Source organism: Pectinophora gossypiella, chromosome 14 (assembly GCF_024362695.1).
Source record: "Pectinophora gossypiella chromosome 14, ilPecGoss1.1, whole genome shotgun sequence".
In the NCBI taxonomy this organism is placed as follows: Eukaryota; Metazoa; Arthropoda; class Insecta; order Lepidoptera; family Gelechiidae; genus Pectinophora; species Pectinophora gossypiella.
This window is the reverse complement of record NC_065417.1, coordinates 713,550-739,624: the sequence shown is the minus strand read 5'-3', so window position 1 is coordinate 739,624 and position 26,075 is coordinate 713,550. Positions and strand designations below refer to the sequence as shown.

The window sequence follows — 26,075 nt, the reverse complement described above, 5'->3', positions numbered from 1 at the left end:
TTGTTTGTGTTGTATGTTCTTTATGTTCCTTCTGTGCACACTTTAGTGTATTATTATGTCGACGGGCAGTTATGTTATACCACGCGTTGCTAACTACTTCAGTGACAGAACACTCCGCAAACGAGTACCGTATCTGTACAGCATGCTGCCGGTCGACATACGTCAGGAGTGCAATATAAATAAATTGAGTAAATCTTTATTTAAAAAACATCTTATGCAAAAGATGTCTTAGCTATAAGTTTATTGTAAGTAGTTTACTCTCACCGACAAACCGAGGAATAGGTTTTGTGGGGTTTTTATTGTACCATTTTTTTTTGTATTCTTATGAAAAATAATCATTTTACTTTTTACTACTTACTTATCTGCACTCGAAAACTTTATCGGCATAGCCTTAGTGTATACAGAGCTCTACTGAGGCCAGCACGTGCCAGTTGGCTCTATCTACAATGAGGATAGATTATCGTTCGCAATTGCTTTTTAAATTTTAACGTTCGTATCTGGTACGCGACGGAATTAATGATGAATTTATTTTTAAACATATTATTTTCCAGTTGGTAGTTAGATGTTCCTAATCGGAGAACGCGTGTTACATCCTACGGTCGCGGGTTCGAATCCTGCCTCGAGCTCTCAACCATTGAATTCGACTTTATGAGTTCGAATTCATGTTTGGATCATAAATAATTATTATTTCTTTACTAAATTATTTCCGGTTAATGACAATAGGCTCGCACTTTATTAGACTTTAGAGCCCAGTTCTTTTTGGTTCACTGTTTTTTGATTCCCCAACCGGCTGCAGCTGAAAATCAGCGTCATAGTCTTGCTACAGCTAGGCCGTGACATTTGCTGAGCTGAAGCCGTTTCAGCATTATGTATAATTATTATTAAGTAATTTAATTACCTAAGTATGTTTCTTGTATGCCGAATTATTTTTTTTTCTTTCTTTCTTTCTTTCACATGGGGCTTAAATATAGCTGGCGAGGAGAGGGTGTATCTATATACTATATACTTATGTTTATCCCCTTTTGGGCATGCATTCGTGATGCTATATAACTTATTTCAATACACACCTAATTATAAAACATAAACAGTCTGTATACGCCCACCAATACACCGTGTGTGGAGCTGCGGTGATATATGAGATATGAACTGCATTACGATAAATAGCATCCGAGAGGGAGTTTTATTTACATTCCCGATCACAAGAAGAATACAGGGTGTTCATGACATCGTAACGAATACTGAGACGCTTTTGAAAATTCCACTTGATATCAACTCAGAATCATGGGCTCAATCATCCATCAAAGTTTTCATTACGGTGTCACTAACACCCTGTATAAATACAAAACCAAAATTCAAAGTGTTGTCAAAAAAAGGAAATGTAAAAACATATAAAAAGGCTTCAAAGTCAAGTTAAAATATTTAGCATAGCACCACACATGTTCTCTGTGTATGTGAGTGTGTGTATTTGTGTATGTTCTGTGTTTTTTTTATATGGAGCATACTCCACCACGTTGCTCCACTAACCCTATTTACTATTTCCATCTTCAGTACACGGGTGCCCATTACTTGACGCTCCAACTACAGTGTTTTGTGGAGAATATAAGTGTTATTAATGTTGTTTCCAACATTCCATTAGTATTTATCAAGTTATAACAAATTATGAAGCTGAAAGAAAACACTATGAATATGAATTATGTCGGGGAGTGGAAGCTAGTAAGGCCGGGTCTACACTCGCTGTGATATTTTATACTTCTAGTACGGTCACGAGCATTAATTATGTATACACTTTGGTACCATGTCACATTAACTTTTTTGACAAATTGAACTGTAAGTCTCGCTACATGTCAAATATGTTAGTGCGACAGAGTCCTAAAGTGGATACATTATATTGCTCATGACTGTACATACACCCACTTCTCTATTGCCATTAACCGGGCACAAATCCTGGAAACCTGGAAACAAACCTACAAAGTAAAATTCAATGGCTTAGATCGATTCAAACCAGTGAACTTACGATGTAAGTTACGCGTTCTTCGAACAGGGCTATAACGGATTAGATATTGAATACATTAAAAAAAAACTGCCGGAATAAGAGTGATGGATGATTATGATCTTCGACCGATCGGCCATGGCGACCAAGTCTCCCTGCCGCTACTCATAACTAAACGGCGTGCTCACGTGCTCTCACTGTGCGCGGGAGTTCATCGTCGTGCCGACTAGGATTAAGAATACATAAGAATCAAAGTATTAGTGTCATCGTAACGTTTACTGAGGAGGATGAATCAGACCATGATTCTGAGTTGATATCAAGTGGTTTTATTTTATGTCAATTATTTTTAATCCTATACTTTTCCGACGTAAAATTCCACTTGATATCAAGTCGAGAGTCGTGGTCTGAACAACCCCTCAGTTTTCGTTACCATGTCACTAAGTCACCTGTATAATAATAGAGATAGTTATTTTGTCAATGATGTTGAAATGGTCCATCAATAGTGTACCTTCATCTGAATAGTGGAAGTGTAGTAATGGCATGTTGATAGCGTGGAGCCGCGACATCTCGTATGCAGGCGACAACGCGCGCCTGACTCGCGGCCGCCGCGCTAGAAGCTCCTCAAATTACATAGGGTCGTCTGCGCATTTTATTATTATGTCCTACATTTTACAAAATTCTACTGCTCTGTTGAATTACGAGGAAGGAACACGGAACAAATGACAAGCTGATCCCGGGAAACTTGAAAAAGATTGTGGCCCCCTTTAAATCAAATCAAATCAAATCAAATATACTTTATTGCACAGAACTAAAATTTCAACAAACAGACATAACACATGAATACAGTACAATTTGGGATTTAACTTTTTTTTTGACGTGACTTATTGTAGATTTGCCGCAGATGGCATTAACTACTTGGCCGGACAAATGAGGAGCGCTGAAGGCTCTCACCCGGTACAACGTGTAAGACAACAGGCCTGACGGTGCCCAGTTGGGCGGCCTCTTTAACCCAATGGACCATAATTTATTTATTTATTTAATAATATGGGCTATATGCTAGTATCCTATCTGGTGATAGGATTTCAATATTTATTTTGTTTTCTACTAAAAGTGGCTGCACGTCTGTGGGTTTTTACGACATGCCCGGGATGATAAGCCGCCGAACGATTCACTCCACATCTTAACAAGTTACGTAATTTAAGTTTTTTATATAAGTCTGTCTGAGTTTTCAACCCGAAGGGAAAACCTACCCTATACAGGTAGTGTAATGCACCTCTAAAACGCATTTTTGGAAGTGTGTGTGGATACACACTTTTTATCGGACAATTTTATCGGATAAAAAGTCTTGTTAAGCAAATCTTAAGACAGATTGCCATAAAACTACAGCCATCACCTAAACATAACTATTCGGAAGAAGAATTTTTTCGTAGTCGGTTTTTAGTTTTCAAACTATTGTTTTCCTTTACCGCACGTGATAATCATTTATGATCCAAAAATAAATTCGGTAATAGTTGGTTAGGGCCCGTGCTGGGATTCGATCTAGCGACCTCAAAGTGAGAGTCGAGCGTTCTTCCAACTGGGCTACCACGGTTCTTAATAATAAATAATTTGTTTCTTTCTTAAATCAGCAGTAGCAAGTAAGCACCGCCAGGACCCACGGCTAGTGCCGCAGGCCGCGGTCGGTGCTCCAAGTTTTAATGAACTGTCGCCGCCGCTGCCTCTAGTTAAAAACCACCAAGCTGACACGGTTAGGATGCCCGACCAAGATCCTCTCTTTTATTTTTTGATGAAGACCAGTTTTAGTGGCCATTATGGAGATTTTAAATCGTATGTACTAGACTGTAACAAATGTTTTTCATTAACATTAAAAACCGCATCTCGCCTGTATCCCCGAAGAGGTAGACAAATGCATAGTATATATACACCTGTTCCTCGCATGTATGTTGAATTTCATATAATAAGAGGCGAGCATATTGCCATTAACCGGGCACAAATCTTAGAAAACACGTGACTTCAACAAACCAACCAACACAAACAAACAAACAGTTTGGCGAGACTATTCTCATGTAAACATATAATGTCCTCTTTGTGAATAAATAAATAATTATGAAATAATTGAACGGTGATAAAATTAATTCGACAAACGAAAATCGTCACGTTTTAAACGTAGAATACTTAAACAGCGACATCTTCTTCTTCTTTTTTAATCCTTTTATCCCCTGTTTGACTTTTGACTTTTTGCAGCCCCTGTAGCTTGCTCCCATGATATGCCAAGAGTTTTCAACTCTCGGTCAACGGCCAGGTCTCTTTGGGCCCCCCTTTTTGCGTTACAGCGACATTGTAATCTAACAAAAAGCAACCTCGAATCAAAATTTATTGCTTTCATCTTTAGCAAACACAAGCACAATGTAAACTTTAGTACAAGCAACATGGCTCCCCCAGGCTCTGCTTGTATTGTAGTTATGTTTAAAACATAACTTAAGATAGGTGAACATTCTAACTTACCGCTACGTAAATGTTCTATGCCAGATGCGTTCTATCTTTAAAGGTTAGTTTAGCAACTAAGGTTGTGGCACAATTACTAACTTAAATATACTATAGCATTGTTGCAACTGCTAGTAAATTATTGCTATTAGTAGTGGGATGTAAGTGTTTAGACTATCTATATACGTAATTAACTAATATATACAGGGTTTGTTTTGTTTTATGAAATTTCTTTATTAATATATAAAAATAAAATACGTACCCAGTGTACATATGCCATTCCTAGGTGTACAATTTATTTATTTATAAAGTACAACCACATCACATATATTAAAACATTTTACATATAAGGTTACGGTATTATGACTAATATATATGACAATTACGGCGTACATAACTTATACAATTAAGGGTACTTAAGTATTTAAAAATAAAGTAAAATTAAAATTACACAACAAACTTAAAAATTAGAAATTAGAAAGATATAAGTATAAGTAAAAAAAGTAAAATATAAGTAAGTAATTAATATCTGTTGAGCTTTAAATAATCTAAAATTTTTCTCATATATATATATTCAGCGGATCATGGAACACATCAAGATCTAAGATTTTGTTACAAAAAGAGTTGTATTCTTTAAAAGTTCTGGTTAGCGGGGCTTGAAGACCAAGATTCGTTTTACAGCGGGGAATATAAAATATATTTGTTATTTTATGTCTGGTATACTTATATGGCACGCTGAGTGAGATGCTCTCGTGAAGGTGATAGCATTGTATAACTCCATTCACAAGTTTGTGCAGAAAGCACATCAATACATACAGGGTGTTAGTGACATCGTAACAAAAACTTTTGAGGGATGATTCAGATCATGTTTGTGAGTTGATATCAATTAGGATTTTCCATCGCAAAAGTATGGCACTGAAAATAATTTTTAAAAACACTAAAATTATCATGAATTTTCCGACAGGAAATTCCACTTGATGTCAACTCAGAATTATCATAATTAAAACACATAATAACGGGTTCTTACCGCGTTTAAAGTAGGGATATGAGACCCCCGATATTTCGACACTGTTGCAAGTGCCATGATGTTGTGTGTTGCATGTGATGTGTATCGGGGGTTTTAACGCGGTAAAAACTACGTTATTATGTGTTTTACGGTAAGCCTAAACATTTGCAGCAAAATACTGCAAACTTACCAACGTGGCAATCTGGAGCTGCTGCGAGTTCTACTGGGCGAGGCGGATGCTGCCGTGTACGACAACGGTACTTGCCAAGTTTTACATGGCAAGATGTCCGGGGAGTACATGGCAGCATACTGCAATGGCGTGGGCTTCGTGGAAAGGGAAGAACCGCCAAAGGGAGAGGAAGAGGAGGGAGGGGAGCTACGGTTCAGGACCCCGCCGGGAGAAACCATAGTAGTGGTTGCGAAGTGCACCAAGGTAATGCTGGACGAGAGGATGCTAGAGATGGCCAAAACCATCTCGGGTGACCTCTCTGACGGCAAAGTGCCGGAGCACTGGACCGCACCCACGTTCACCTGGGTGAACGGGGTTCCTGGCTGTGGCAAAACAACGTGGGTCGTTTCTCGGATCGACATCAACGAGGACGTAGTTGTCACAACCACCACGGAAGCCGCCAAGGACCTGAGGGAAAAGCTGGCCCAGCGATTTGGAGAGCAACAAGTCAAACGCCGAGTAAGAACCATGGCATCACTACTGGTGAACGGAACTCATAAGGGCGAGTCGTGTAAACGCCTCGTAGTGGACGAAGCCCTTATGAACCACTTCGGATCCATAGTGCTTGCAATCCAGATCGTCAAAGCCGACGAAGCCCTCCTAATAGGGGATAACAACCAGCTCCCCTACATAGACAGGAACAACCTCTTCGAGCTACACTACAACAGACCAAACACTGTTACCAACATAACAAAGGAGCTACTGTGCACGTATAGGAATCCCTTGGACGTAGCGTATGCCCTCAGCGAGATCTACGGGGGCATATATTCGGCCAAGCCCACACTCCGGTCTCTGGCGTTGCGTGGATATACTGGTGCGAAGATTCCCAAGTCGGAAAATACCCTTTACTTGGTCCACACCCAGGCTGAAAAGGCTCTCCTTATCAGCCAGGGATTTGGAACAAGCGAAGGCTCGCGCACCCTGACTGTCCACGAATCGCAGGGACTCACATTCAACACCGTGTACATAGTGCGTACCACAGCGACTCCTTCACACATCACAGCCAGTGTCCCCCATGCAGTGGTAGCCATCTCACGTCACACCACCACGTGTGTATACTACACAGATCGCACACAAGACGACGCCACAGCGCGTCTCATCACTCGTGCAGAGATGGCTACCAATAGCAAAATAGCGGACTACAATATCAAAATGGCAACCAAAAACGGAGATGAGCGAGTACGGGATGCAATTATTGCATTCCTGGAACAGCAACCCTCATCTTCGTCTCCTTCCCCCAATCACTAGTGGCAGCCCCGTGGGAGAGTCTCGCGGAGCTGACATTAACCTAAACCACTTAGTAATAAGGAAAACTAACAAAACCATTACGCATGTAAATAGAATTAAGAAAAAAAAAAAAAAATATATATATACATATATAAATAATAAACAATAATATTAAAATAAAAAAAAAATTATAATAAAAAAAAAAAAAAAAAAAAATTAAAAAAAAAAAAAAAAAAAAAACGAGCATAGAATTAAGGAATAGATTTAGGAGCAATTAATTAAGTAAACTAACAACTATTGTAAATCAACAAAGGTGCGGACCACTGTGTCTGCAGTCTGTAGTGCAGAGGGGGTTTTAGTGGGCGCGAGTCCCACATAACCCAGTCGTTCGTGCGACTGGGTATGCATAAGGCATCTCCCCCTCTATAAAAAAAAAAAAAAAAAAAAAAAAAAAAACCATCAGAGAGATTGCCGGAGTTCCCGGGTTCAAATCCCGGTGGGGATATACCATAAAAATCACTTTGTGATCCCTAATTCGGTTAGGAAATTACAGGCTGATCACCTGATTGTCCGAAATAAAATGATCCCTGCTTCGGAAGGCACGTTAAGCTGTTAGTCCCGATTACTACTTACTGATGCTAGTATGTAGTCGTTACATGAGCCATGTAAGGGGCCTTTGGCGGCTCAATAATAACCCTGACACCAATGTTGATGGGGTTGGTAATCCACTACACAACGTTGGTAACCCACACGATAGAAGATGTGAGATTGTAGTCAAACGCAAACCTGTCTTTTATAAAAAAAAACGATTTCGGCATAATGGAAGGTTTACACCACAAAATCGCGAAAGTGTTAAGTACGACATTTCGGAAGAAAATACACAACAAAACGTTCATTCTGGTATATGTTAACTTTCATAAATCCAAGTGCCATAGCAACACGCCCGAAGAATAATGTTTTATACAAAAAATAAGTTAGTTAGAACCCCTTTTGAAACCTAAACCTAACCTAATAAAGCACCCAATCCCTAGTACAGACGAGGCGAAAATTTTAAAACTTTTTAACGTAAATCTTCCATATTAGTTGTAACGAGAAATACTGTAACAAAGTTATGAAACAGGGCGCTCATATCAAACACATTTGATGACTAATAAGGGACTTATAATCAAATAAATGAGAGGGAGCATAAGCCTAGGTAATTAACGGATTAAGTACGTCCTTTCTAACATGATGGATTATCTGTACTTACTTATATCTTTCTATTTTATGATATTTTGGCGCAATATTGGTGCTAATTCCTGCAGATGCCATCTAATTTTATTTTAAGTTATACCTGTCATTTTCTTATCCGTTGAAAAAGAAAGGCACGGGTAATCGACAGGCATAAAATTTATGGAATACACGTCAATTTTAAGCAGAAATCTAATCTATCTATCTAAAATAATCTATCTGTCTAAAAGTTTTCCATCAGCCAATAACCCTCATTGGCAAAAAACGTGGGATGATAACTGTTGATAGGCGGATGACTGTAAATATATTGTAAGATAGTCATTTTGCGAAAGGTACATCCTGCGTTGAAAAGCACATTGTCTATGTTATGGCTCATGTAAAGCTTCGTATCTACTTAAAAGTAAACAAGCCTATTCTAACAACAGACCAGAAAAGGTATATTGTTCTAACCGCGATCTAATTAAAACTTTTATTTTGTGCTAAACAATGGTCTATGACTCTTTAACAAACTGAACAATGGCCTTAACTGCCAGTTTTGTTAGTTGTATACTTAAAAGTTTTCAGACATGTTAGCTTACTGTACTGTTTTCAAAAACAACGTATCGTAGCATCACGCCTCTATCCCCAAAGGGGTTGGCAGAGGTGAATAGTGTAAACAAACACCCAATTCCCAGCCAGCTGTGTTTAAGTCCCATGTGATCATTTGCGACCCTACAAATTCTGGAAACATGAATTCCAACTCATAAAGTCGAATTCAATGGTTTACAGCCCGAGCCGGGATTTGAACCCATGACACTACGACGTAAGTCACGCGTTCCGCGAACAGGGCTAAAGTTGTTTTTTTTTTAAATAAGAGAACTTAAAAATACAGTGCATAAAGGCTACAAACAGCATTTATTATCGGGCGGTCGTTGCAGCGGCTACGACTGTAATGAGATGCCCCGCGACTGTCACGGATAAATAGAGAAAACTCACAAAGACTGTAACATGGACTGTCCCATTGTTATCAGTTAATTTATGCTCTGTGATAAGTCGCTAAGTATCTTGCGTACCTTTCGTACAAATCTTCCATTATTCACCCTCGGCTATGATTATGATCTGTATACATGTTTTATTTATTAATCTCATCCGTCATCTTTAATATAGTTTTTTCATAGCTGGAATAAATCGCTTAAAAGCGATAAGGCCGCCGATTTCCATGTACCTACATGTTTTATAGTAACTATTTCCTTATTTCGTTGCAATAAACTATTATATGTTATATGAGCTGTGTTAGAGGCCTTTGGCGGCTCACTAGTAAAGGTGATACCAGGTGTGATGAGGATGGTCATTAACCTCACTACCTACACGAGAGAAAAAAACCTATCATGCCAACAGTCTCTCAAGTTACACAAGACTTGATTCCCTAGAAAAATAATTAAATTACAAAAACTTGAGTAAACTCTAAAACAAACCATTTTCGTGTTTACTTTGTAGAAGGTACTTTAGCAATATAACTTGAAAGTTAAATTTTATTTAAGAAATAAGCTGTATACGTCTAGATCTGACTGCGTTACAGATAAAATTCTACGAGAAGTGGTGTTGAAACGAATGTGCTGTCGCCGTAGTACTGCGCTACGCCGTAGCAAGAACGTAGAGACTATCTACGACTGCACCGTGAAGTCTTATAATTTTATTTAATATTGTTAAAAATTTAAAATAACCATTTAAGAGATATTTAAATACAGAAAGCTGAATTCTATGCAATTTGTCAGGCGGCGGCGCACGGTAGGAACGCGATTTTTGATATATTCCTAAGCAAATCTTAGGTATTCATCTTAAGTGCAGTTTTCACTAACACAGTTGGCTCGACCATTATAGAAGGCGATATGGCTCAACACGTTGGTCTAACAGAAAACTCGGGGAGGCGTGGGTACTTAGTTCATCTTGCAATGGATGTACCTCTGACTAACCCAATTAGGATATAGCGTGAGCTTGTTATGGCTAAAACTGTACGCATTTGTCGACATTCAGTGACAGTACTTAGAAGAGTTAAGAGACCCTATTATCTCGGCTGCGTGTCGTAAATAAGTCATTGTCGTTTGCGAGGGTCGGGTGTGGTCGAGAGTCGGTAAATATCCATTGTCCACACTTACGTACAGATTGTCGTACTGGGCTGATTTATAGGACACTCAAATACTGTAGAACAAGGAAACTGACCTGTATATATAGAGGGATACGGTTTTGTTAATAAAACGAAACAGACAAATAAACAAAAACATTGTGGATTTAAATAGTTTTAATTTTACCCGGATTGAAATTAATTGAAAGAAATCGATGTTTTGTTAAAAAAAATTACATCTGAATGTTTTTTTTTTAATCGGTGCTTACGAAAACTATTTCACTATACAATCTATACATGCATTTATTAAGGCGCTTACGTAGTTTTTGCTAGACATGCATACATTCACGCCTATTTTCCACCGGGGTGAGCAGAAACTATGGAATTCCATTTGGTTCGATCATGAAATACTATAATGCTAAGATAATTATTTAGTTAATGCACCTATTTAGGTAAAGTTATAGAAAAATGTTATTTAAAAATATAACCATAATTAACTAACTAAGAAAAAATGATTGTTTGTAAGTACGAGAAGTACTATAATTATTGATCCTTGTTACTACTTGCATACATACATACACTCACGCCTATTTCCGACCTGAGCAGATACCGAAACACTTTTCGATCCTGACACACTTCTCTTGCTTGCGTCCTTGCTTATTTTATTAATTACACCACTCATCATCATCATCAATTTAAGAGCCACGCTCTTGTCGGTGTAGCATTTTCCATTCCAGTCTATCAAAGGCCAATTCCTTGACTTCCCTATAAGACACGACGTTAACCTTTTCTTTAATCTGTTCCATGTAAGCTCTTCTTGGTCTTCCCCTTCCTCTCTTTCCTTCTAGCTTTCCTTCTATGATGTTTTTAATGAATTCGTCGTGTCTTATTAGGTGTCCAATCATCTTGCCTCTTCTATCCTCAATAATTCTCAGTATTTGTCTCTTTTCCCTTACTCTTACTAGCACTTCCTCATTTGTAACCCTTTCTGTCCAACTTATTCTTTCCATCCTCCTCCAACACCACATTTCAAAGGCCTCGAGTCTCTCTCTGGCCTTCTGTGTCAGTGTCCAAGTTTCACATCCATAGAGTTACACCACTACTACTCCTAAATATTACAATGTTATGTAAGAGTGGCCCTATGTGTGACCTTCGACAGTGACACTATCGATTGTCATAATCTTTTGCAACTTGGCTAAGGCTCATTATGAATAAAAGCAATTTCTTCCGTAACCCTTACTCTAGCTGTCTCAATTTTGGATTTCACGTAAGGTATCAAACTAAACACCTCTTGAAATACTTAGTACAGAACTCTAAACATTTTAAACTTTAAAATATCCATTTATAAAAGCGCTCAGTCGATAAACTCTCTAAGGGGGAAATGTCCTACATAGTGTTCAAACAAAGCTACTGGTGGAAATTGCTTGAGCAGTTCCTCGCTGATCAAATATTCACCTCTCTCTCTATAGCTGGTGTACTTAGCCGGGAACGAACCTAAGAGCACTAGTATTACTAGTTTACTATATTAGACCAGCGGTTCTAAAACTGAGGTCGTCCGCAGACCACTCTAGTGGTCTGATGTATAAATATAAGTCCGCGTATGTAAGTTATTGTAATATATTTTTGACAACAATTTCTAATACGATTTCCGAATATTAATATCGACGATGTTGATTTCTATAATAGTATCTTGGCTTGCCCATTGTCGGACAAGGCTAAGGTGCTATATAAATGTGTAAGATTGTGTTTACGTAGGCGATAATCTAGGTTAGTCCGATGGGGGTGGCGTGGTAAATGTTTGACAAAACCCTCTTTATTAAATAAAGATATAACAAAAAAGTTATTTTTGTTAAGTCACAGGCAGCAGGACGTATATACGAGTACAAATAGCCTAACACACAACACACACACGCACACTTAGGTTTCTATTAATAAACTAATCTCAGCTTTGAGGCTGAGATTCAAAAAAAGCCTCAAAGCTGAGATTAGTTTATTAGAGATCATATCAATATGACAGTTATTAGACTACACGATCTGATCGGCAAACGGGAGTTGGTCCCCACCAACTTCCACCAACGGGAGTTGGTAACCACCCGTGACCTTGACGCTTCTAGCCTGTCGGAAAGGTAGGTAATAAATCCTTCAATTTGTAAACTCAACCCTTTGACAAAAACGCTTCCAGCCTTTGCGTCTCTCGAGGCTCCGATGAGACACATTGTAAGATGTTTTACAAATAGTTTGGCTTCAGCGTTCCAAGGGCCCACGTTGCAACAAGTTTGGAAACCACTGCTCTAGACGATCTAGGCATGTGTGTATGTCTTGCGATATTGTCAATTTCCCAGTTCCATTGTGAGAGGCCATTGTCAATTTACTATCGTAGTGTCGCAGGCTTTACGCTGGCTTTAATTAATGTGAGGTACATGCTGTGGGTAAAGGCTGGATCACACTTGACCGCACGTACCGCCTATAATACATATATACATTAACAGAAGGCTCTGCACAGCGACCGCGCCGCGCGCGCCGCTAATTATATCGAGGATACATGCATACATATTACATAAACTCACGCATATTTCCCACCGGAGTAAGCAGATACTATGGAATTATATTTGCTTTAATCCTGACACACTTCTCTTGTTTCCTCCAAATTCAACAATCGTTTCGGTTCAGAGTAAATCGTACTGACCTTTTCTAAGGACATCTCCAATTCGGTCAATGTACGTCCTTCTCTCTGCCAGCCCTACCTACAGCCTTCGTTTTATATACTGCTTACTTAATCCTGTTATTCTTCATCCGCTCTACGTGTCCAAACCAACTTAACATTCCCTTCTCAATCTTAGTCACTATATCGTCTTTTACACCACATCGCTCACATATCGAGGATAAACGCAGCTAATGCTGTCTACGTGAATAGACGTCGTACGTCTTTTGGTCAAAACAATCGATACATCTCGCGCCGCGCGCGGTGCGATTGCTGTTCCGCGAGGGCTGATGTCCAAAATATGATCGTTTGACTTTTAAAATGATAGACCATTATATACGCTAAGGGCTGTTAACCTATCATAGATATGTTACTGTGGTCCTCTGTGACACCAAAGTGCCAATACTTTATCTATCAAATCAACAATTCAAAATTTGATTAATCACATTTGAAAGAAATCACGTAAGTAGTTTCCAGGATTTGTGCAAAATCACTTTGTGATCCCAAGTTTGGTTAGGACATTACAGGCTGATCACCTAATTGTCCGAAAGTAAGATGATCCCGGTTACTTCTTACCTATGTAAACAACTAGTCGTTACATGAGCCATGTCAGGGGTTTTTGGCGGCTCAATAGTAACCTTGACACCAGGGTTGATGAGGTTGGTAATCCACCTCACAACTCACACGATAGAAGAAGATAGATTTGTGCAGTATGCACCTCCGACTACCTGTTCGGAGATACAGATGTGATGCTGTTATTTTTTTTGGAAAGAAATGTTTCATCTTCCAATTTTATTTGTCCTATAGCTTTACATTTACTACAACGTAACCCGCGAACGTGTTGAGAGACCACAGGAACACTAGCTTCACATAATAATTTCATAACATAAAAGTCTGTTTCATAAATCGTATTAGAGTTTCCACGAGCGGTTTTAAAGGAACAAATAAACCCGGTAGGGGACTCCCGGGACCGAACTCTGAAGAAGGTAGTAACAATTTTACCCGGCGACTCAAGCTGCAGCTTCCGTAGTGATGTTACGTGGGGGAAAAGTGATGTGACTTGGGAAAGTTGGTATTACTACAGGCGTTTGTTTGGCTCCTCTGATTACATCTGCAGAGCGTGTGGTAGACCTTGCCGCTCGCATTGTCACATTGGCTTATATAATCATGAAAAAAGTGCCTCATAGACACTGTAAAAATCATCTGGAAAAGATGTATGAGACCTGATGATGATGACTTGTTTGGTTGGTAGGATTGATGTTCTAGCTTTCTGCTAGACCAACGTGATAGGTGGTAAGAGTTATCGCGACCGGTCGACCTGACTGTGCAAGTGAAAATTGCAAGATAAGAATAGAAAATTTAGAACTCATTGGTGCAATTTCTGTCCCGGGGATCGAACCGTAGCGCTCCCCGTTTGGTAAACAAACCGGTGATACACAGGACCACAGTGCTATTTTTGATTTGTAAGTTCTGTCTTTATAACATAACATAAGCTCAGGAGTACATCTCAATCGGGGTAGTTATAGGTACCTCCATCGCAAGAGGAACGAAGTACACACACATCACCGAGCTTTCTGTTAGACCAATGTGATAGGTGGTGCGCCCACTGTGTTAGTGAAAACGGCACTGTGTCACAGTAACAGTATTCAACTCGATAGTGTAGGTCGCTGAGCATCACTATCTGTCTGTATAGTAGTGACCTATGTCTGTGTGTCACCTGTTCTCTGTCCGGTCTGGAATGCGCAATAGCCGCGTCGTCGCCCTCATTAGACGCTCCACGCCCCAGGGTTGACACCGACAACATTTGCTGGACATTTAAACAACATTCAAGTTAAGTGGAGTATTTTGTTTATATACAGGTTAGTGACACCTTAACGAAAATTTTGGGGAATGACTATGATTCTGTTGTAAAATTCATGAATTTTATTGTAATAAGTATCTTAATCAAACATTTCCATTTCATTAAGAAAAACATCTACCACCATCGTTTTTAATACAATCAAGTAGAAGTTACACCCTTTATACAATCACTTCTCGGCAGCTATGTATAAGCCACATAAAGGGGGCGAGCATATTCCCATTATGCAGGTACAATCTTAAAACCACGTGATTTCAATTTTATTTATATGATCCAAACAATAAAAACCAGATTTTATAGCTAGTCAACGATAGTGGGACGTGACAGAAGATCACGCAACCTACAAAGGTTATACGTGCTTACACATAGCTTTTTTTATCTCGTGGAGCCCTAACATTAAGTACGACCCCGTTTAATTTAGGCGCAACGGTATAACTGAAGTTCTATACAGACTAAAAATAAGTAAAAAGATTTTAAAAATGTATACTTAAGCTCACGCATCATCCATAATGGGTTAAGCAGAAGTTATCAGAAGGTAACTTGCAGTAAGTTTTAGGTATATACTCATGATGATGTTAACAAAACCAGTAGGCTCTACACGGTAACACGGCGCCAAATATATCGAGGCCTTCGACCAATAGCCGTTTGACGTCCATCTACGTAGATAGCATTCGTATCGTTTATTGGTCGAAGCGCTGAATATAATTCGTTTCGGTTGTCTCGCAGACCCAATTGGTATGCTCAAAAGTGACAGCTAACATTTTAAAATTAGCCCAGCTGTCATCCCACCCTGCGTTATTATTTCATAAAAAATAAATTACCCACGACCAATGTCGTTTTAATTTACTTTGCAAGGCAATTTTGAACTTTTAGTAAAAGATGAACTTACAGTTTTAATATTTTATATATGCGACAAGTAATAGTAATTAAATAAATGCATTAGTCAGTAATTCACTTAGTTTTCAGTAATAAAACTTACGTCCTTCGAATGTTGGAGATACCAATTACCAATTATTATTATTAATTAATTTTAAGTAATTTAATTACCTAAATATGTTTCTTGTATGCTGAATAAATATATTTTTCTTTCTTTCTTTCAATTTAATGGTAACACAGTAATAACACTTAGTTCTATCGAGTTGCCACTAGATGGCTCTGCGCGTCACGGCAATATTATATTTTGAATTATATATACCTAACTACCAAGGTTATCTTGAGGGTTAAAATGGCCACATCGAAGCAATTAATCTAAAAAAGCAATATTGCAATTTGACATTGCGCATATAAAGTAAGTGCGCATTGCAAGCAAATGTCAAACCCCCCTGGTGTTTATATTTATTTCCTATTCAGGAATTCTCGGGACCAGGGATATTACAAGTAGCAAACTCTAATGTATTAAAATTTACAAGTTGCAGCAATTTATCATGGCTAATACACCGAGAGTGGATTACGCTTACGGTCTCAGTTTTCATCATGATTTTTATCCTGTTGAGAGTTTTTACTGAACATCTGTGCCAGGAAGAGGTTTCAGAGAGAATTAAAAGACTTCCACAAAAAAAAAATGCTGCTTTTTAGAAGAATTAATTTCATAATAGGACCTTTGTATTGACTCTTTTATATTTTAATTTTTATAAATTTTGCATGATTTATGTAATTTAAATGCACGGTAAACTATATTTTTTTTGTAACATCTGTCACACTGCATTTATGGCAAATAAAGAATCTTATCAATTATTTAGATGGAGAAAAAAAATGTACTGTAGACAAAGAATTTTCGTGTTTATGGCGTGTACTATCCGGGGCATGTTGGAGGGAGCTCTTTAAAAAGTGGGATCAACAGTTTTTGCGCTACGGAGGAACAATACATAAAGACAAGTATACATACATTCATACATACAATACAGAACGCTTTATTTCACATAAACACAACTTAAAAAAACAAACATATACAAAGTAACAAGAGAAGCACAATCGGCGGCTTTACTGCTAAATAGCAATGTATTCATACATAAACTGCTAACGCCCTACCCTAATACGTCATAGCATAGCCTAAACGTCATCAAATTAGAATTTGATTAAAGTTAAACATGTTAAGTTGATTTTAAAATGTCTTCATTGATAAATTATAAATGTAATTTGGCACGTTAAGCCGTTGGTCCCGGTTATTACTTACTGATGTAAGTACGTAGTCGTTACATGAGTCATATCAGGGGCCTATGGCGGCTCAGTAATAACCCTGAAACCAGGGTTGATGGGGTTGGTAAACCACCTCACAATCAACATGATAGAAAAAGAATGTAATTTAGCATAAGATCTTATTCTAAGCTTTAACCTCGTAAAGCCGAAGTTTCCAGACAGAATAGTAAAACAATAGAGTTTGGATTTTAAAAGGACTGTTAGCGTTACGACCATAAGCCGATTTTTTTAATCCATCATATAATAAAAATTAGCATTGAAATCTAACAAAATGAAAACTAATCATTTATGCACGTGAACTTGTAAAGTTTGTCCGATTCAATCCAATTTTACGTAATCCCAATAGACCGCGGCCGGACTGAACTATCGATGTAATATCGTAATATAGGTGCCCATTTGCCTGGCCTTCGCTCGTCCGGTTATTACTGGTTATCACTCGATTGGTGAATAGACAAACTTTCTACCTCGTGCCTCCCTGGAGGGCGTCTACGTGTTTTAAACTCTAAATATAGTTGGTTTATAGCACAGAATTTATATTAGTTGCTAATGCGAGTTCCATCTATTTTGATCATTGATTTGTTGCTTGTATTTGAAACGATAAGTCTGAGGACCCGAAAGTCTCGAAATCATACGAGTATAAATGTCAAAGATATTTTTAAGAGATCTTAAAGATTATGTAAAAAGGAGATTGACGATAAGCTAGCTTTCTCTCTCTCTCTATTTAAGAGCTGCGCTCTTGTCGGTGGAGTAATCGCCATTCCTCTCTTCTTCCCGCCAAAACCTTCACCTCCCGATACGACACGACCAGCACCTTCTCTTTTATTTGTTTCATAAATGTTATCCTAGGTCTACCCCTTCCCCTCTTCCCTTCAATTTTTCCTTCTATAATGTAAGATAGCTTTATCTATCACATAAACATAATATAAGCTCACGACTATATCCATCCCAATTGGAGTAGTCAGAGGTACATCCGTCGCCAGATGAACTAAGTATCCACTCCTCACCGAGCTTACTGTTAGTCCAACGTTATTATATGTGGTGAGCTGTATCGCCGTCTACATTAGTCGAGCCGTCGATCCAACTATGTTAGTCACCAGCCATAACGAATAATAACACTTTAACTGTCCATGCACTACATGTAATGCACTGAAGACCTAGCTCGGTGCGTCCGTGCATGACATATAATACACTATTAATCACCAAGAATAGTGTTGTTCCCGAGAAGCTTGAAAAATCAAACAAATCAATGTTATATTTTATTCAACCTGCCAAGTAAAAGTAATACGTTTTATCTTTTAATCAAACAAAAATTAAAAAGGTTTTCTCTTACCAAATTTCAACTAAAATAAATCTTTTTTTTTTATATTTTTAGTTACTAACTACATCGTTATGCAAATATTATTTGCATAACGATGATATGTAGTGACTTATTCTGTCTTAGGACATAATATCAGTCACCTCCACATTCAATACTTACAATATATTAAATTGAGTGACACAAAATTAATGTTGCATCGTGGAACTATGTCACCTAAATCGTTCTTTCGTTTTCCTCATAGAAATTAATAATTTAAGTTCCCCATAAGCAACGAATTATATATGATACATATACGAATTATAATTCGTTGCTCATAAGTATATCCATGAAGCAGTCCGCGAATATAAATACGAGTTCAACGGTTTAACCATATTTGTTACTTATAAAATTGATCATGTTTCGACGTATTGGACAACACTATTGGTCGACGATTGAAGTTCATACGTCCGTGCATTGCATATAATGCACTATTGGACGTATGGCAATTGTATAGACAATTGCCGTGGGACAGTCAAAGTGTTAATAATAATTGCGAAATGACGTAGATTCGAAAATGCTATATTGGCCTTCAACAATTTTATCCGTGAAAATTGAATAAATGATTCTGATTCTGAATTCAATCTCACCTACAAACCATGCCGGTTCGGCACAAGCCATCGTCTGTAGACATAAACCTAAATGTCTCCAACATATTAAGTCTTGTGTACACTCACGTCTCCATTAGTTGCACTAAGACGTGTAGCGGCATGTCGGCTGTCTGTGCCTGCCTTTACGACCGTGTGGGCAACATTGAGCATCGGACGGACATAAAAGTTTATTCGTTATTGTAGAGAGAGTACGAGCAGAGAAAGAATTGAAATCCGTTGTCTTGTTCTGTGATGGATGACATTGTCCACTCCAATAGGCGTTATGGGAATGACATTTGCGTACATAGTTTAAATTTTCCTGTTATTCAAGACTAAACGTCACCCTTAGCTTCTGTGTTTTCCAAAATGATGGATAATCTATTTGGGCTGTAATCTGTTTTGGCGGCGAGGGTTGTTGCCGCCAAAGGATGTTTTCGGGTACCGAACAGTGCATAGTAACCCGCTAGCCACAAGTTGATACTGTCACTAGGAATCGATGGTCCTTTTGAGTTGTAGTGATGAGTAAACTTCGACAGCGCGTTTCAGGACTGCATTATTGAATGGTGGCGCCATCTGTTTCATGTGGGCAGAACTAGCTAGTCAACTAGTAAGGTCCGCCACATCCATCTATCACGTTTGAAATTGCGGTGGTTACTGTTCGTATGAAACGTATCATCATCATCATCATCAGCCCATTAGTGTCCCCACTGCTGGGGCACGGGCCTTCCCTATTAATGGATAGGGAGATCGGGCCTTAAACCACCACGCGGGTCCAGTGCGGATTGATGGTTATTAGATTGCTAATGCAGCCGGGACCAACGGCTTAACGTGCCTTCCGAAGCACGGAGGAGCTCGAGATGAAAACTTTTTTTTTGTGGTCACCCATCCTATGACAGGCCTTTGCGAAAGTTGCTTAACTTCAACAATCGCAGACCGAGCGCGTTAACCGCTGCGCCACCGAGCTCCTCATGAAACGTATATGTTAAGTAAATTACAACAAAACTACACGGTACGCCCTGTAAAATGTAACATCTAAACACCAATATGTCGAAGTGCAGAAAGTTTGGCGATAGACATCGAAATTTATTCTGAGATTCCTTCCCGTAGTTTGTCCATAGCATCAGTAGAAGTGGAGACTCGAGGGAAGTTTACGTAACGCGAGCCAGGACCGTACTCAGGTAAGCAGAGCAGTGTCACAAAGTGTCTCGATCTCAACGTGACGTTAAACTGCGAAAGGCATACTTCTTCTTCTTCTTATCGTGTGGTGTCAGGGTTATTATTGAATCGCCAAAGGCCCCTGACATGGCTCATGTAACGACTATATACGTACATCAGTAAGTAGTAACCGGGACCAACGGCTTAACGTGCCTTCCGAAGCACGGAACATCTTACTTTCGGAAAATCAGGTGATCTGTCTGTAATGTCCAAACCAAACTAGGGATCACAAAGTGATTTTTGTGATATGTCCCCACCGGGGTTCGGACCCGGGGCCTCTGGATCGTGAGCCCAACGCTCAACCACCGGACCACGGAGGCCGTTAAAAAGGCATACTTAGAGCCCAAGTAATAAAAATAAAATAACTTTATTTTGGGGTTATGTATATCTTAATCATGGATCGCTCCATGCGCGACTTGTAATGCTCGCAGTGCACGGCGCACGGCGACCACGTTATGGAATTTGTTTGTGAACGCGCGAACTGTACATTACATGTGCACGCTACGAGCATTACATTCCATATTACTGTAATGTAGGTACATACATATTTTCTTGTATGCGGCAGTGCTGCAATAAACGAGCTAACGAACGGTTGTGTTTCTCTTGCGCCTACCTATATACTTATTGTGGAATACCACAGTGGCGACGAGGATTTTATCGCGCGTGCTTTAGTGTGTGCGCATGTTTTTCACCAATCTGTACGCATAATACCTGTCGTCCTCCCTAGATACGGCCTCAATACAAGCACACAGTCTCGGGTCACTCCGATAGTTTGCTATCGACGAATGAGATTCACAGATCTGGAAAACGACTGAATTCTACATCCGAATTTTACCCTGTGTGCACATATTAAGAGGGTAGTACACCTTTCTTTACTGAGCAAATAAAAGTCACCAAGAGCTTACCATAACATGGCATCACACCTATACATATACCCGTCAGGATAGGCAGAGGTATAAAGTATACACCCAGCTCTTGCCAACACGTTTAAGTCCCACTAACCGGGCACAAATACTAGAAACCACGTCATAACTATGATCCAAACAAATTCAAACTCAAACAGTCGAAGTCCGTAGTCTAGGGGTTGGAGCGTTAGGCTCATGATCTGGATGTCCAGGTACGATTCCCAATGGGGATATTGTGAAAATCACTTTGTGAGACTGTCCTTTGTTTGGTAAGGACTGTGCGGCCTTGAATCACCAGATTGTCCGAAAGAGTAAGATGATTCCGTGCACATATAGGCTGTTTATATTATGTTTATGTAATAAAATATAAGTCCTAGCCGAAGTATCAGCCGGGATTCGAACCTGTGACACTAAGATGTAAGTTACTCGTTCTCTGAGCTACCACGGATTATACAAATACAAATATTCTCTATTCCACAAGGAAAGAAACGATTTCGGGGGTAAAAGAGGCTTATCTAACACAAGGCAATTGGCAACTTTATCGCTTAAAGGGATTTCTAATGCTATAATTTTAGCGAGGAAGTTAGAAATAGTTTAAGTTACGTTGGTTATTAGTGATGGTAATTATTAATTGCGCTGGCAAAGTTACTAAGCACTGTATGCTCGCGACGGAAATCCTCATAATTTTTGCATTGTCACGCGCCCATTAGCGGGTTCGCTAGGAATGTTAGGAAAATTATGTTGATTGAGGTGGTTCTCGTATTTCAATCTGTGGTCGTCAATATCGACCGTGGAAGAAACAAAATATAGGAAAGATAGCGATCGTTCTTGTAGTGTGTGCTCTATAAATAACTTCAACTATGAAGTGGGGATTCTAATCACACCTTTAATGAATTAGCAACCGTATGATCTGAATTTAACTATTTTATACACTAAGTGTTACCATTTTTTTTCTTTTTCTTTCATTATCGGCCGGGATTTCCAGGCACAATAATAAAAAAAATATCGTATTTTTCTTTCAAAAGGCATTTAGAAGAGATCATTTTATTACATTACACATCTCTCTTTGTTTTTTTCTTTTTTTGTACCCAAAAATAAATACGGAAGAGAGATGTGTGTGAAAATAATCAATAACTTTTTTTTTATTTCAGGGCATATTCCGGCTCGCCTGCGAACACGTGCTGCGTACGATGCGTCGTGGCCGCGAGACGTTGCTCACGCTATTGGAGGCGTTTGTGTACGACCCGCTGGTGGAGTGGGGGGGCTTGGGCGGGGGGCGCCGCCGGCCCAGCGCGCGCGACGTTCGATCCGCCCTCGCTATGTTAGCCGTGCGTGCGCGCGAGTTGCAACAACACTTCGCTGATGTCACGTGAGTATTTCTAAAGTTTAAGAGGCGAAGATTTACAATACAATATAGATACTTCATTAAGCGCAATGAACATGCGTACACAAGGGAAACTTTATAGAGTCCAATACCAAATATGGCTGCAAGTTGTATTCTGACGACTTGCAACAGTCGTATAGAGTGTATAGTATAAAAAGAAAACCATTCATTCGTTTACCCTCTGACCCTGATACTACCATACAAAACAACAAAACTCACCAACGCATCAAAAACAATTTTCTCTTGAAATGCTCACATTTGAGACAACTTTAGCCAATTTATCCTAATAACCTTTTATCCTGACCATCTAACGCGAAATAAACAATCATTACCGCTAACAATAGCACTCTGAAAAGGTCTGACCCACATTGTCTAAATTTTTCGCAACCATCGAACTTTGGTTGCTAGGAAAACCTTTTATTGTCCGTCCTTCTACGGGCAATAAACACCGGTAACGTATCTTCACGACCGGTATCCACTTGGCAGGATCTGCAAACGTGCCTGACGGTAACACGCACTGCGCAAATATTTGTGGGTTCATACGTGATCATATTATTTACACTCCGCCGCTATCTGGTTATCATAAAGAGCGTCGATTCCACGCGTTCAAAAGAAATATATATCCTCGTAAGCAACCCCGATCATGGGATTGTATTTTTGGGTACGCTAAAGTCTTAACCTTATAAATTGCCACACTAACGTTTAGGAAACCCAAGAATTTCCGTCCTATTTAAACAGAGTATTACTACATAGTAATACCTACGTACATACGTAGGACCTACTTTACCTTAGTAAGTGGGTTGCTGAATCCTTTATCGGTTTCCATGGAAGTAAGGGCATTGTTTACCACACTAAAATAATCCAAACCCGTTCGTTGTACAAATTTAGGGCGTCATAATAATAATGAATGCCAAATGTCGAAGGCTTTGATGTTTTTGTCCCCGAGAGCCCCATGAATAATTCACGCCGTATTATAAACGCAAACTGGTGTACTGTATTATAATTGTTAATGTTCCGCTAAAAGCGTCGGTTTGACATGACATACTTCCTGTTTGGCCGAGATGAATTATTGAGAGGGTTTGACGGTGACGTTGGACGTATTAAACATTCACGCATTAACGTATGTCACAAAACTTGTTGTTGTTTGTTTCAGGGAACAGTTTCTCTCTGTGTTGCCCGAGATCAAAGAATGCGCTGATAAATGGCTCCAGGAAAATGAAGAGTTGAAATCAGTGGAGACACGACTACAGGAATGCCACCAACAAATGGCACTAATCAAAGAGATCGAAGCTTACGGAAAGAATCTGAGCAGTCATCCACTCTACGCGATTTCTCAGAAATACACATCGTACAAACAAGCAAAGAATGCTGTCGAAGATTCTATGAAAGCTCTTGTAAAAATCCTAAACGATTTTGACACCCAAATTGAAAACTTCGCAGCGACCAACGAAGTCATTAACGGACCTCAGTTAATGGCATGGGTACAAGAGTTCTCTGCCCCCAGCGAAGACGATGACAAACCCATATTTGACCATATCAAAGAATTCCTGACCAACGCTGGACAGAGTTCTATGATATCCCAATGTGAACAAGCTGAAACTGAATTGAACCAAAGCATGCAGCAGACGAATCTTCTGGTCAGGTCATGTCTGGAACTTTTGTCCCAGTACGTAGCTGTATCTCAATACTACCCACAAAGTCGCACTGAATACCATCATGTGATGATGTTCCGCAAATACTTGGCTACGGCTCTAGAAAGCAAGTCTCCTGAAGTATGCAGGGAGGTGGCCAATCAAGTAACCGCATTAGTAAACTCAGACACTGATAACAGCGACCGCGCTCAACAGATTGTAGCTTACAACTACCGTCTGCAAACAATCAATGCCGAAGCTAATGCAAACCTGACGAAGTCCTTCGAACGAATGCAACTAGAAGGTGGCCCTGAAGCGATGGCTTTGGCTCAAGATGCGTACAGAGACGCTAAAGCGAACATCAGCAACTGGGTAAGAGCTGAAGAAGGCGCTGCCGCCGCTTTGGAATGCGTTGTGATTGGAATGCTTTGCAACTTAAATAGAAGATATTTGATGTTAGAGAACGGAGCTCAAAGCGCTGGAGATTGTCTGGTAGATTTGACGTCAAGAGAAGGAGAGTGGTTCTTGGACGACATGAGTGCTTTGTCGAACCAAGCTGTGGAACTGCTATCATTACTGCCTTTGCAATCAGCATCGGCTGAAGACGCCGCAATGCCGGTGGCTGTGGAGTGCGTGCGGAATGCAAATCTGCTTTTGGCTGATTTAGTACAACTGAACTACAACTTTAGTACGATAATCCTGCCGGAAGCTTTGAAGAAAGTTCACTCAGAAGACCCTTCTGTGCTGATGATGATCTCGGAGCTAAATGCTGTCATCATGAATACTCCCGTGCCGCTCAACGATCTGCTCGCACAACTGGAGATGCATCTGAGATACTTGATCATGGATATGGAGGTGAGTCGGGTAAATCTTTTATTATAATTATGATTATATTGTTTTTTAAACAGCCACATAACGGCAACTTAAATATGATTACAAGAGATGATTGAACGATTGTAAGAACAGCAGCATTAATGCAGTGCATCAATAGAACTGCCTTCCTAGATCGCCGCACTCGAATGTTGTCTTTACAATTAACACATGATTATAAAGAGCACGGTCCGTATAGTCAGTTCACTCGATTCCGCTTCAATGCAGTGATCGCGCTGCAACAGTAAGATATCATATGGTCTATTTAATTTTTAATGAATTTAATGCCTATATAGTCTGATACTGATAGCGAATGAAATACTCAGAGGCAGAATTAAAAATGTTTTTAAGATCTGTGTATGATATTTTATTTTATGGATGCATCAATGAAATATTTACTCTTCCTTTTTGCAGTCACCAGCCAGCGGCGCTCAAGTAATAGCAGCAGAGCTCCGCACTCGATACGAGGCACTCCTGTCAGCATCACCGGAGACCGAGGGCCAGTCCGCGGGCCGCATGTTGCTGATGGGTTTCAACGGTCTCTTCGCGGCCGTGGAGCTGCGGGCGCGGGAGTTGGCGGATCACCTGGCTGCACCGATACCGCCGGCCTGGAGGAAGATCGATCACATCAGCGATGCTATGCATATGTCTGTACGTAACTGACCTGATTAAAGTTAGATTCCGAAACAGAAGTAAATTAACGGCGGCAGAATTATAGGATAGAACTGAAATACTGACGGTGTTTTTTTTTTATTTTGTATGTAGTGCAGTCGTCACGGGTGAGAACCCTTAGCGCTCCTCATTTTCTGGCCAAGTAGTTAATGTAATACGCGATAAATCTAAGCCACATAAAAAAAACTGCACTCTTCTCACTGCACGCTTTTTTCACATAATATTCTTTCCAGGCGGCAGTCCAAAGCCCAGTGCTGCGCTCGGTCCTGGAGGACATGTTCCTGGTGCGGCGCGTGCAGGTGGCGGGCGAGGTGCTGGCCATGTGCGCGGCGCTGGCGGCCGGGTTCAGTGCGCAGGCGCCGGGGCCGGCGCGCGGGCCGCTCGACGACGCGGCGCTGTGCAAGCCTGTAAGGCGGTGAGTCATAGTGTACC

At 39.8% G+C, this 26,075-nt stretch overlaps 1 protein-coding gene across 1 annotated transcript in view; it reads left to right on the top strand.

The window, feature by feature from the left end:
- LOC126372643 (serine/threonine-protein kinase SMG1) overlaps positions 1 to 26,075 on the top strand; it is a 208,649-nt gene that overhangs the window by 173,761 nt on the left and 8,813 nt on the right. The window contains exons 3-6 of the mRNA XM_050018492.1: positions 22,238 to 22,455; positions 23,624 to 24,956; positions 25,386 to 25,622; positions 25,877 to 26,058. Of these exons, the coding sequence (XP_049874449.1) occupies positions 22,238 to 22,455; positions 23,624 to 24,956; positions 25,386 to 25,622; positions 25,877 to 26,058 (1,970 nt within the window). The remainder of the gene's footprint in view (positions 1 to 22,237; positions 22,456 to 23,623; positions 24,957 to 25,385; positions 25,623 to 25,876; positions 26,059 to 26,075) is intronic.